Source organism: Gadus chalcogrammus, chromosome 2, assembly GCF_026213295.1.
Source record: "Gadus chalcogrammus isolate NIFS_2021 chromosome 2, NIFS_Gcha_1.0, whole genome shotgun sequence".
NCBI classification, from domain to species: Eukaryota; Metazoa; Chordata; class Actinopteri; order Gadiformes; family Gadidae; genus Gadus; species Gadus chalcogrammus.
The window spans coordinates 6,093,158-6,105,657 of record NC_079413.1 but is presented as its reverse complement, the minus strand read 5'-3'; the positions used below and the strand labels follow the sequence as shown (position 1 = coordinate 6,105,657).

Below are 12,500 nucleotides of genomic sequence, written 5' to 3'. Positions count from 1 at the left end.
CTCAACCTGGTGTTTCTCATGATTACGCTGCACAAAATGATTCGCAACTCCTCCGCTCTCAAGCCTGACTCCAGCCGCTTGGATAACATCAAGTGAGTCGCCCGCCCGCTCCTCTGAGCTTATTCACCACCGTCTACCGAAGGGTCGTCCCCCCTGGAGGCCGAGACACCGCACCGGAATACATACATTTGCGCTACAAACGATGAGCAAATGGGATCCGAACATCACTTCTTATTTTGTGTTGTAGCAATCTGTTATTAGGCCTGCGCTGCGTAACATTCCTACTGCAGCTATTCATCCCATCACAAACATTTTAGAACATTTCTCAAGCAAGAAAAAAACCCTGTCCACGAGTAAATCTATCCAGGGAATTCTGCGCAAAAAAACATTTTATTCTGGTCCACTTTCCCCTACTCCAAATCAAGAACAGTAACTGCAGTCTGAAAATGATATAGCTCTGACTGTAGCTGCAAAAGACTCCTGCAAAGATTTAGCTCTGACTGTAACTCCTACTCACGCCACTAGAGGCCGCTAATGAGAAACTGTGCATAGTCCATCTTTAACTAAACTCGTCTTGTCTCACAAGGTCCTGGGCTTTGGGGGCCATCACTCTGCTGTTTCTGCTGGGTCTCACCTGGGCCTTTGGACTGCTCTTTATCAACGAGAACACGGTCATCATGGCCTATCTCTTCACCACCTTCAACGCCTTCCAGGGCATGTTCATCTTCATCTTCCACTGCGCCCTGCAGAAGAAGGTAACCAAGCGTGCCAGATCCCAGCGTCTACGATAATAGGGCTGAAATAATACCCAGACATGGTGCAGGCATGGCTGAATGACTCACGTTTGGCGGGCCTCACTTGTGCGGACGGCAGCCGTAAGTGGGGGGGTTTCCCATATCTCATTGCTGGGCTTGAAAAGGTCAGTCACTAGTATCGACCCCCCCCCCCCCCCTCCTCTCCTTAATGAGTCCTTGCTGGGTTATTCTGCTAAAACATTCTGGCATGAAGACTCCAGAAGTATTGCAATACCCCCCCCCCCGTGAATCTCCCAGTGCCTCACCATAACTCATTTCCATTTCGCTCTGTCCTTAAAGAAATCCCTTTGTTCAAAGAAAACAGGACCTAACCACACAGTCCGACACCGAGTGTGTGTGTTTGGCCTCCGACCTCACCTCCACCCTGGGGGGGCCCCCCCCTGGTGTCGGCCCCCCCGTGTTTCTCCCTTCTCCTTCGTCCCCCAGGTCCACAAGGAGTACAGCAAGTGCCTGCGCCACTCCCACTGCTGTAGCCGCTCCTCCACCAGCAGCTCCCACGGCTCGCTGAAGAACTCGGCGCTGCGCTCCAACAACCGCTACTACAGCGGCAGCCAAGCCCGGCACGCCGCGGCCCACAGACAGGTCAGCCAGCCCAGGGCAAACGAGCAGCGAGCACACCCAGCACCGAGTGCAGAGCACAGAGCACACCGAGCAGGAAGGGCACTGCAATCACAAACACAACAGTCAGTCAAACTAATAACTAGAGCAGCAGGAAGCTGGCTGTTTTCATTGTGCTGGCCCGGTTTAGTCAAATACGAAGGCCGTTAGATATACACTGTGATGCTGATGGAGCTGGGCCTGTGTTCGCCTGTATGCTTGTGTAGGGATGTTTGTGTGTGTGTGTGTGTGTGTGTGTGTGTGTGTGTGTGTGTGTGTGTGTGTGTGTGTGTGTGTCTGTGTGTGTGTGTGTGTGTGTGTGTGTGTGTGTGTGTGTGTGTGTGTGTGTGTGTGTGTGTGTGTGTGTGGACACAATAAAATAACAACAAAAGACCTGTATCGACCAAATACACTCTGGTGTGTGTAAAGGCCAAACAGCCAACAACAACGACAGAGAGAGTGTGTTCACATACAATGGCTCTCCAACAAGAGCAGTGTGTTCATGACGGCGGCGAACACCCTCATAAGATCGCTCTCTCGCTCTCCTTCTCTATGCACACACGTTCGGCAAACAAGTGATCTCAGGATGTATTGTAACGCGCTCTCCAACAAGCGACATTGAGCTCATCCGCGGTGTACGACGGTCTCTCCCAGTGTCCCCGAGTCTATTAGCTCGCCTCCTTGTTAACAGGACTTGGAGGCGCAGGCCTGTTTGCTGCACGCCTCTGCGTCTTTGCTTTCTTCTGTTTGCCTTGTTTGTTGTATTTTACAGATACACAGCAGGTCCCCGTGCTTTTGATTACAGGAACCCCCCTCCGTGTTACGGAGTCGCCCTTTCTGTATTTAAATAGTCTTTTTGTTTATTTCTTTTGTATATATTCGCCTTGTGTTGCTGTTTTTATCTCACCGCCGCCACTCATCCACAACTCCACCCCCCCCCCCCCCCCCTTCCCCCTCTCGTTCTTCTTCTTCTCTCGTCTCCAGAGTCGGATCCGCAGGATGTGGAACGACACGGTCCGGAAGCAGACGGAATCTTCTTTCATGGCAGGAGACATTAACAGCACCCCGACACTCAACCGTGGTGAGTGTCTCCTCACCTTGTTACCTTCACTTCCGGGCATCGTCAACTTCCGGTGACGCCCAACTTCCTGTTTCCCCCCACTTCCTGGTACCCCAAACTTCCTGTTACCCCCAACTTCCGGTTTCCCCCCACTTCCTGTTAGCACCTTCTCCCTCTCTGTAATTAGTTTTAAAGTAAACTTTTCCTGACCTTACTACCACAATATGAAAAGGAAAGTATCTGGTTCGATATACCGTCTTCCACACATTGTCTTTACTTACTTTACTTATTTAAAAAAAAATTATAATTATTTTGGCATACTTAAGGTAACGCAAATCTCTGACAGCCAACGAATTATCTCAAATCAAATGTTTACGTTTTCCACCCCCTTTGAAAAACGGAATTGCCTCGCCTTGTTCCCCCCCGCCCCCCCCCCCCCCCCCGAGCGGAGAGGCGTGTTCCTCCGGCGCAGACAGCTCAGTCATATCCGTCAAGTGACGTGTGAGTGGTGGGCCACAGCCTAAGCTGCCGGCTGTCTCGCAGCAGAACCCATTAGAACCCATTAGAAGCCATCAGAGCGGCGGGGAGAAGGAGTGGGGTCCTGGCGGGGGGGGGGGGGGGGTTCAGACGGAGGTGGCGCGGGCGGTGGCGCTGGCGGTGGTGGGGAGGTTAATGAAGACAAAGAGGCGAGTTCCAAATCAGCCGTCACTCTCTATGCTAATTTCATCCATTTTGTTTTTAATGAAGAGCGTAGCCTGAGTCGGAGCACGGCTAATTATTCCAACTGAGCCTCGTGACAGGAGTCAGGCTCGGGTGGGTGGGGGTGGGGGGGGGTCTTTTTGGATTAAAAGTGTGTTTGTGTTGGAGACCCAGGGTGAGTTTGTGTGCTTATGTGTCTGTGAATCTGTCTCTGTATACATGTGTGTGTGCCGTTACTCTGTGTGAGTGCGTGAGTGTGCGTTTGTTGTCCGTGTGTGTGTGTGTGCGCGTGAGTCTGCGTCCATGTACATAAGTGTGTGTGTGTGTTTGTGTGTGTTTTCTTCTTAGCGTGTGCTAAGCGGGGTATGCGTTGGTGCATGCGCCTAGGTGTGCACGTGTGTCTTGTGTGTGTGTGTGTGTGTGTGTGTGTGTGTGGGTGTGTGGACGAGGAGTCGACTGAGGGGTCCACAGGGCGGCTGGGCTGGGCCCCTCCGCTCGGGAACACGGAGCAGACAGGGAAAGGCAGCAGAGTGAGGCGAAGACGGCCCCGGATTACACTGTAGTGCTCTGTCAAAACATAAACAAGGGCGAGGCGGGAAGCCTTTATTTTTAGTGCCTCTTAGAAAAGTTTTGTCAGTCGTCAGGAAGTGAGAGAACTGCAGCCCTTGTCGCAGTGGGGGGGGGGGGGGGGGGGGGGGGGGGGGCGATGGGGGGGGGGGGGGAGCCAGGGAGAGTGACTATCAGGGAGGAATAATTAAATAGGATGAGTCTCGGGGAGGCACACACTGCTGCTGTTATCATTAAATCTCTTATCTTTTTGGAGTTCCCCCCCCCCACCCCCCCCACTTCACTTCTTTATGAATTACGTTCACTCTTCCTCTTCCACCTCCTCTTCCTCCTTCTCGTGACAATAGTGGTGCAACCCAGAGTTGAGGGGCGCATGAAGATGAGCTCATAGGCACACACACACGCGTGCACGCAGACACACACATATATATGTATGCGCAAATATGCACTCACAAACACACAGATCTATGCACACATACACACAGACACACGCACACAGTCACATTTAAAATGTACATAAGCACAAACAGATTGGCTCCCGTGATTCCTCCTGGCCTACTTTCGCTCTCTTGCTGCTTTACTGCCAGTTCCTTTAATTTCCCACCCAAAAAATCCCTAAGAGAGGCACATGGACAGCTAAGCCTTATAAAGTAATGTGCTAGTGTTCATGTGGAGAGAAGAAAACAGGTTGGGTCTTTTTTTTTTTTTTACCGGGGCGCGAGAAACAGTGATTGGGTGTGCTGAGGAATGCAAGATGGAGGAAGAAAGGCAGAGAAAAAGAGAGAGGGGTAGAAAGAAATGGGGTTATTGAGAGAGAGAGAGAGAGAGAGAGAGAGAGAGAGAGAGAGAGAGAGAGAGAGAGAGAGAGAGAGAGAGATGTCGGGTGCAGTGGGTGGGACACATTTTAATTCCACATCTTGGCTGAAAAAAGAAAAACGAAAAGGAAAAAAAACGCTGGCTCTGTGTTTCTGCGCGTATCAATGAGTTTGTCGTAAATATTCCTCGGGACGATTGTACCCGGGGCCGCGCTGTGACAAACAGTAGGCAAGGGACCTGAAGGTTACATTTGGCCTTACCCCCCCCCCCCCCCACTCACACACACACACACACACACACACACACACACACACACACACACACACACACACACACAGACACACACACACACACACACACACACACACACCACCACCTCCGTCATGCTGTCCTCCTTTTAATTTCATGGCATTTCTGCTGCTGTTGCCCCGAGCGGGATCTATACGTGGGTGGGGGTTGCATACAGCAGTGTGCCGTTTCTCTTGAGTTATGTTTGTCTGGCGGTTGGCATTCACATTTTCCCTGTGAAATGAACTACTGTTTCAATGGCTGCACCGCGCTAGAGCGCCTAATGGTATGCATTACCCCCGGCAACCCCCCCACAACCCGTCTCTGTCAAACACCACCCCCACACTGTCTGACTCCGCTCTGAGGCGACGGCAACAACAATAAAATATGCATTATGACGACGCACCCAAACGCTACCTTTTCACCTGCAATTATATTCCCACTCAAAGGTTACAATCAAGGGGCACGAACACCGGTCGGAAAACCGTGTAATGCATTTACTGTAGACAGCTCTAGCATAACAACAACCCCCCTGTCTGAATAAACAACCAATATTATTTGATATGAAGGGGGATATTTTTTGGCGACCAGGAGCATGGTTGTGTGTGTGTGTGTGTGTGTGTGTGTGTGTGTGTGCGTGTGTGTGTGTGTGTGTGTGTGTGTGTGTGTGTGTGAGAGTTTGTTTGTGCATTAAAGGGAAAGCCATGCGCTTAATATATTTTTAATTATTATATATTTACATATTTCAGTTATTCACTCATTAATCTGACACTTTTATCCCAAGCAAATTACAGTTAATTCCCAAATATGTCAGATGAAAACGGAAAACCGGACAATTCCAAGTGAAACTCAAAACACCCCAACCTCTACTACACTAACCCTGCCCTTAATGTTGATGTGCTTTTCTTCGTGTGTGTGTGTGTGTGTGTGTGTGTGTGTGTGTGTGTGTGTGTGTGTGTGTGTGTGTGTGTGTGTGTGTGTGTGTGTGTGTGTGTGTGTGTGTGTGTGTGTACAGCGACCATGGGCAACCACCTCCTCACCAACCCAGTGTTGCAGACTCGCACCGGGACGTCTCCCTACAATACCCTGCTGGCTGAGAGCTTCACTCCCCCCTCACCGGGGGTCTTCAACTCCACCGGTTAGCGCCTTTATTTCTCAATGTGTGTGTGTGTGTGCGTGTGTGTGCGTGTATTGGTCTCTGTTTGTGTGTGTCTGTGATTGTGTGTGTGTGTGTGTGTGTGTGTGTGTGTGTGTGTGTGTGTGTGTGTGTGTGTGTGTGTGTGTGTGCAGCAATGCATGTCGACTTGTTACAGTCTTCTATTCTTTGAGCTTGCTGCCTCCATTGACTGATATTCTGTCAGTCGTTTGATATGGTATGTGCGCACTGGCAGAAAGTGTTGGTGTGTGTGTGTGTGTGTGTGTGTGTGTGTGTGTGTGTGTGTGTGTGTGTGTGTGTGTGTGTGTGTGTGTGTGTGTGTGTGTGAATGTGCATGTGTCTCCATGTGCATATGTGTGTGTTTGTACGAGTGTTTCAGAGTATGTGTGTACGTTTTTCCATCTTCAAATGTGTGTGTGTGTGTGTGTGTAGTTGTGTTTGTATGAGTGTGCATGTGGGTTTGTATGAGTGTGTATATGTGTGTGTGTGTATTTTCTGTGTGTGCGGGTGTGTTTGTATGAGTGAGTTTGTGTGTGTGTGACTGTGTGTGTGTAGGTGTGTTTGTATGAGTGTGTGTGTCTTTGTGTTTACGTGCTTTGGTGTGTGTGCGTGCCTGTTCACGTGCACACGCGGTGCTTCTCTAAGGAGTTGTCAGGCTGATTCAACAGGCTGAACAGAAGAGAGCCAGACAAAGCTTACAGTAGAGGTGGCCATCTGGGCAACTTCTCTCCTCTCACATTTCTTCTTCTCATGAACTCACTCTGACACAAACACACACACACACACAAACAGACGCCTCCACACAGGTTTGAAGTTCAGCAGAACGTAGCGCTTGTGACTGCGAGGGAGAGAGAGAGAGAGAAGCGTTATTCAGGACGTCTCTTTCTTCCCCAGTGGGGGAGATAAGTCTTGTTTTATTTGTGACGGCTGTGGACCAAGCATCAGACAGCTCTAGAGAGTAGCCATCTGGAGCCATCCCAGCTCAGGTGTTGTGCGTTGTGTATGTGTCTGTGTGCGGGCGTGCCTGTATTGCATACCAGCTGAGATTATTTATTCTATTCAGGTTTTCATGCGCTTGCGTTTTTCTTTTTTTATCAGAATGCTGCGTTCCTGATTCGCCACACATCATACTCACTGTGTGTGTGCGTGTGTGTGTGTGTATGTGAGTGTGTGTGTGGGAGTGTGTGTGTGTGTATGTGTGTGTTTATGTGTGGGTATGTGTGCGTCCTCTGTAAAAGGTCCAAAATTGTGATAACATTGAATAGGAAGCAGATTCTATTGTGTGTGTGTGTGTGTGTGTTTTTGTGTGTGTAAGTGTGTGTGTTTGTGTGTGTGTGTGTAAGTGTGTGTGTGTGTCCCCATCTGTCATGCCTTAGTGGATATGAATTGGCGTGTGTTTTTTTGTGTGTGCATTTGTGCGTGCGTGGGTGTTTGTATGTATTACCACGTATGTGTGTGTGTGTATGTGTGTGTATGTGTGTGTGATAGTGTGTGTGTGTGTGTGTGTGTGCATTTGTGTGTGCCTATGTGTGTGTGTGTGTGTGTGCGTGCGTCTCACTGAGAGTGTTTTCCAGCAGTGTATCAGGCCCGGTGTCTGTGGAGTGAAATTTAAGGCTGGGTTTTTGTTAAATATTTTAAGGCTCCTCTCCCCAATGCATCAAGCCTGACAGCCACAGGCCTGGCTGCAGAGACATTTTTAGAGGGGGGGGTGGGGTTGGGTGGTAGTGGAGAGAGAACACTTTATTTGAATCCTTAATTAGCCTTCAAGTCCACAGAAGATGAACGTTGATTTAAATAGGGGCACGTTTGTTTAACACACGTTTATGGACCCGGTCATGGTTCATGTTGTGCGTCGGCAGGACTGAACGGTGAAAATATCAAAACATCTTGTGTGTTTCGGTGAAGGGGCGAGACGCAGACAAAGTGATATTACCGTTGCTTGACGTGGGAAGCTGCCGGTTATGTATACGAGCACACACTGCTAAACAAATACCCATGTATTGTTGTGGCTTAGGTGGTAACCATGGTGACATCGAATGTCAAATATACAGGGTACAGAGGTGGCTGTGCATACGAGACAGATCATTTATGTGTCCTCCTGTGTGTATGTGTGTGTGTGTGTGTGTGTGTGTGTGTGTGTGTGTGTGTGTGTGTGTGTGTGTGTGTGTGTGTGTGTGTGTGTGTGTGTGTGTGTGTGTGTGTGTGTGTGTGTATGTGTGTATGTATGCATGTGTGTGTGTAACTCTATGCCTGCTCTTATTTGTTTGTGTGGTGTGTACGCTTGTGTGACATGACCTAGAAAAATGTTTTGGAACACACTATTCCGTTATATCGTCTTGGTTAAGATGGCTGTGTCCCTGATAAAAATGACAGGATAAAAGACTCATGTCCCTCTCTTTCCCTCTACATCACCTCCTCATGGACGTCGTCTCTGCACACAGGAACCTTTCGTGAACCAAGTAAGTGTTCTGTGGTTTGTCAGCTTCATCCTTTATCCTCATCCTTGCACATAGAAATCCTACCCACCAGTCTCCATCACACCCAAGACGTCTCCATTGCACGCTATAGGTCTCTATATCATCATTGATGTTGTTGTCCTTTGTCCAGAAAGCAATCTCTCCAAAACCCGGGACCCGTGTGGGATGGAGACCCTGCCCCTGAACGGGAACTTCAACAACAGCTACTCACTCCGCACCGGCCCGGGCGGAGTCGGAGGTGGAGGAGGCGGCGGTGGTGGTGGTTTTGTTGGCGGCGGCGGCGGCGGCGGCGGCGGTGGTGGTGGTGGCGGCGGCGGTAGCTGTGACTTCCTGAGCAGCGGGACCGGGGCCAGCCCCCCTCCCCTCCTGAACCCCCGCAGCTCAGAGACGTTGGGTGGAGGAGGGGGGGGTGGTGGTGGTGGTGGTGGTGGTGGTGGTGGTGGTGGTGGCGGCGGTATACGGCGAAACCTGTCGGACGCGGCGGCCTTCGAGAAGATGATCATCTCTGAGCTGGTGCACAACAACCTGCGTGGCGGCGGCGGCGGCGGCGGCGGCGGAGGGGGAGTGGGCGGCGGAGCGGACAGGGTGAGCGGCAGCCTGGCCCAGGGGCGACCGCACGGCGCGTCCGGCCGGGGGGGCCCCGCGGGGGCGGGCGCCACGACGGGCCCCGAGGGTCTGGGCGACCCCGGGGACGACTTCCAGGGCCGGGAGGGGCGCCAGCACACGGCGCAGGACGTGGAGCTGCTGTACAAGGCCCTGGAGGAGCCCCTGCTGCTGCAGCGCGCCCAGTCCGTCTTCTACCAGAGCGACCCCGACGAGTCGGAGAGCTACGCGGCCGAGCTGACGGAGAGCCTGGGCCACAGCGGCCACAGCGGCCCGGGGGGCAACGCGCCCTCGTCCGAGTCCCCCGCCCGGGACTCGCTGTACACCAGCATCACCAACCTGCGGGACTCTCCCTACCCGGACAGCAGCCCCGAGCCCCTGGAGGTGGCCCCCCGCTCGGCCCAGCCCCCCGAGGAGCTGTACTACAGCTCGGGACGTCCCGCGCTGGGCTCCCGCGGCGCCCCCATGCAGACCTTCTACCAGGCCCCGGCGCGCAGGCCCAGCGGGGAGGCCCACCCGGCCGAGGTGCCCCCCCACGGAGAGGGGGACGGACAGATGCAGCTGGTGACCAGCCTGTGACTGGACGGCCGGAGGCCGGAGCCCGCCTCCTGGAGGCTCAGGGCGGCGGCGGCGTACGGGAAGGCCCGGGCCGCCTCTTGAGCCTCAGCCTCCCCCACCCGCCCCGCCTCCGATGAGCCCCGCCCATCCCCCCAACCTCTTAAGCCCCTCCCCCCCCGGGGCACCGGCTTCCCCCCCCCCGCCCCCCCCCCCCCCCCCCAACACATCTCGCCTCTTCGGTTGCCTTTCTCTTGTTTTGTTTCTAACTGATCGGACAGACGACGGGACCGCCAGAGGGACAGGAGGACGGAAGGGGGGGGGAGCTGTTGGCAGCCTTTACTTTTTTGAACCTCCCGTGCCACGGTATGGAGATGAGGGCGGGATTCTGTTGCGACCCCCCCCGCCCCCCGCCCCGCCCCGCCCCGCCCCCCCGCCCCGCCCCCCGCCCACACTCCCCCTGCAAACCACCAGGACGTTCAATTAATCATCTGTTACATCAGTAATCCCCCAACTGCTGTTGTCCCCCTTAGGCCAAGTCCAGCACTCTGAATGTATCTCTCCTTGTCCTCTACCTGCAGACAATGTGGAACTCTGAAAACTCTCTCTTAAAGTGGTTTCCTTCTTTTGTATTCTACTTTTTTCTCTGCTGAAACGCCTCCGAAAAGAAGAGGAAAGTATAAATTCATATTTTCTCTTTGAAGTCATCAATATTAACGAGTAGTTACCGCAAGAGACAGGGGAGTATAGTACACAGTAGACCCCGAAATAAGTCTCAGAAAGTGTTTCAGTGTTGCCGAAAATATATATATATATATATATATATATACATATCTAGAAATACATATGTATATATATGTTTTTTCAGCCGGAACAGAAACTGGAAATCCACCAAGAGGAAACACACACACCCACCCAAACACCCACATACACACACACACAGAAACAAACCGACAGTAGTTTTTTGTCACCAGACATCACAACATGGAAGTAACAATCCGAACTCAGAACACAGCGACAGAACAACAGCGAGACACGTCGGCACAGGAGCCACTGTTTCGCGGCGGCAGTGGCAGCGGCAGGGAGCAGCTTCAATGTAATTGCCTTCCGGTCAAAGCGAGCCACAAACCCACTACACCCTGTACAGAAGTGGAGCAGAGGGGAAGACAGAGGGATGGGAGGAGGAGGAGGAGGAGGAGGAGAGCGAGGAGGAGGTGGCGGGGCTGGCCCACTTCAGGCCAAGCAGGAGAAGGAGGAGGAGGCTACAGCCCCCACCCAATCAGTGCGTCTCCCCTCGTCCCTCCCCCTGCTGCTCGCCGGCCTCCTCAGACTCCTCAGAGCCTCCAGCTTCATTTGAAAACAGTATCTTAATTATGGATTTTTTTGACTGCATCCTCTTTTCTTTGGGGGGGGGGGGGGGGGGTGTTGTGGGTGGGATGTTGGGGGGGGATTGGGGGCAGGGGAGGGAGGGGGGTTCGGGGGGTCGGGTGAGGTTTGTTACCCTATCCCCTCCCCCAACCCCCAACCTGGTACTATTATTAAAAATCTATCCAGTGTAAGTGGATGCGCTTGGTGTGTTTGTGTGTGTGCGCGTGTGTGAGTGTGCGTGTGTGTGTGTATGGTTAGGGACATACTGTAAATGTTGCAATCGCATTGGCCACTGCAGAAGGTCGAACTGTGTACATATAGCAGACCACACAATACAACCAGAAAGAACTTTATTACTACTCTGTATATAGAAGAAAAAAAAAACGGATGATAAAAAGCAACAAAAAAGTAACTATGAATACTATGAAAGTGACTTCTTGTACTGCAACGGACCGGCAAAAGAGAAAACAAAATAAAATGTTTTGGAGTTTGTGACCTGAATGACACTCTTCTCTCTTCCTGATCGCTCTCTATCTCCCTCACTTTATCTCCTTTTATCTTTTTATCTCCTTCTCCCTCTGTCTGTCTAGCTCTCTCTCCTTTGCAGCGATACTGCATGGGGTACTCTTTAGAAGCCAAATACCTAATTGAGAGAGAGAGAGAGAGGGGGCCTTAAGAAATACAGTATATACTCATGAAAAAAAATGGAAAGCAAGCTGATCACAATTATTATGTAAAATAATCCATTAAACATTGCTGATGTGTGAGTTCTGTGAGGGGCTAAACTGTCAACCGGAAGTCCGACATTTCACAGGATGTCAGACATGTCATGATGACAGTATACAGTTTGATGATGGTTTCATCATTGCTCACAGCACGTATGAAAAACCACACTGTCATTACACGATGGAGGCATACCACTATTTGCTTTCATTGAATGCTGGTTTTACAATTTTTATTGTATTATTTGTATTTTTTTGTTTTGTGTGTGCGTGTGTGTGTGTGTGTGTGTGTGTGTGTGTGTGTGTGTGTGTGTGTGTGTGTGTGTGTGTGTGTGTGTGTGTGTGTGTGTGTGTGTGTGTGTGTGTGTGTGTGTGTGTGTGTGGTTACACATGTGTGTGTGTTTTTTTGTGGCATGAGGGTTATTGTAAGCCTGCCATCTGTACGTAGTTCACATGTTCAGGTCCTGCGCTAGAAAATTGTCTGCCCATGTGTACACTATGACTGTGCATGTATCTTCTCACATTTGGTCCTGTGGTTTCAGCACATATAAGCAGAGAGCCTATAGTCGCAGGACATCTACAAGAGCACCGCCTCCTTCCTCACAGACGAATCAGATCTCAGAACAGGGGTGCTCTTGCAGCACTGTTCAGGTACAAGGAAGCTAGAAGAATTCAGGCTACGGTGAACGGATGTATGCCGTATATGGTCGGTCGATGGACCAATCAGGGAGCCGACCAATCTGGAGGCACAACTGAAGCCAACACTTCGGTGGAGAA

The 12,500-nt window shown here is 51.5% G+C and overlaps 1 protein-coding gene across 1 annotated transcript in view; it reads left to right on the top strand.

The window, feature by feature from the left end:
- The window catches only part of adgrl1a (adhesion G protein-coupled receptor L1a), a 22,465-nt gene extending 12,808 nt beyond the window's left edge, over window positions 1–9,657 (top strand). The window contains exons 8-15 of the mRNA XM_056608843.1: window positions 1–92; window positions 587–755; window positions 1,242–1,397; window positions 2,397–2,493; window positions 5,858–5,980; window positions 8,440–8,457; window positions 8,606–8,692; window positions 8,765–9,657. Of these exons, the coding sequence (XP_056464818.1) occupies window positions 1–92; window positions 587–755; window positions 1,242–1,397; window positions 2,397–2,493; window positions 5,858–5,980; window positions 8,440–8,457; window positions 8,606–8,692; window positions 8,765–9,657 (1,635 nt within the window). The remainder of the gene's footprint in view (window positions 93–586; window positions 756–1,241; window positions 1,398–2,396; window positions 2,494–5,857; window positions 5,981–8,439; window positions 8,458–8,605; window positions 8,693–8,764) is intronic.
- Window positions 9,658–12,500: the final 2,843 nt, after the last annotated feature.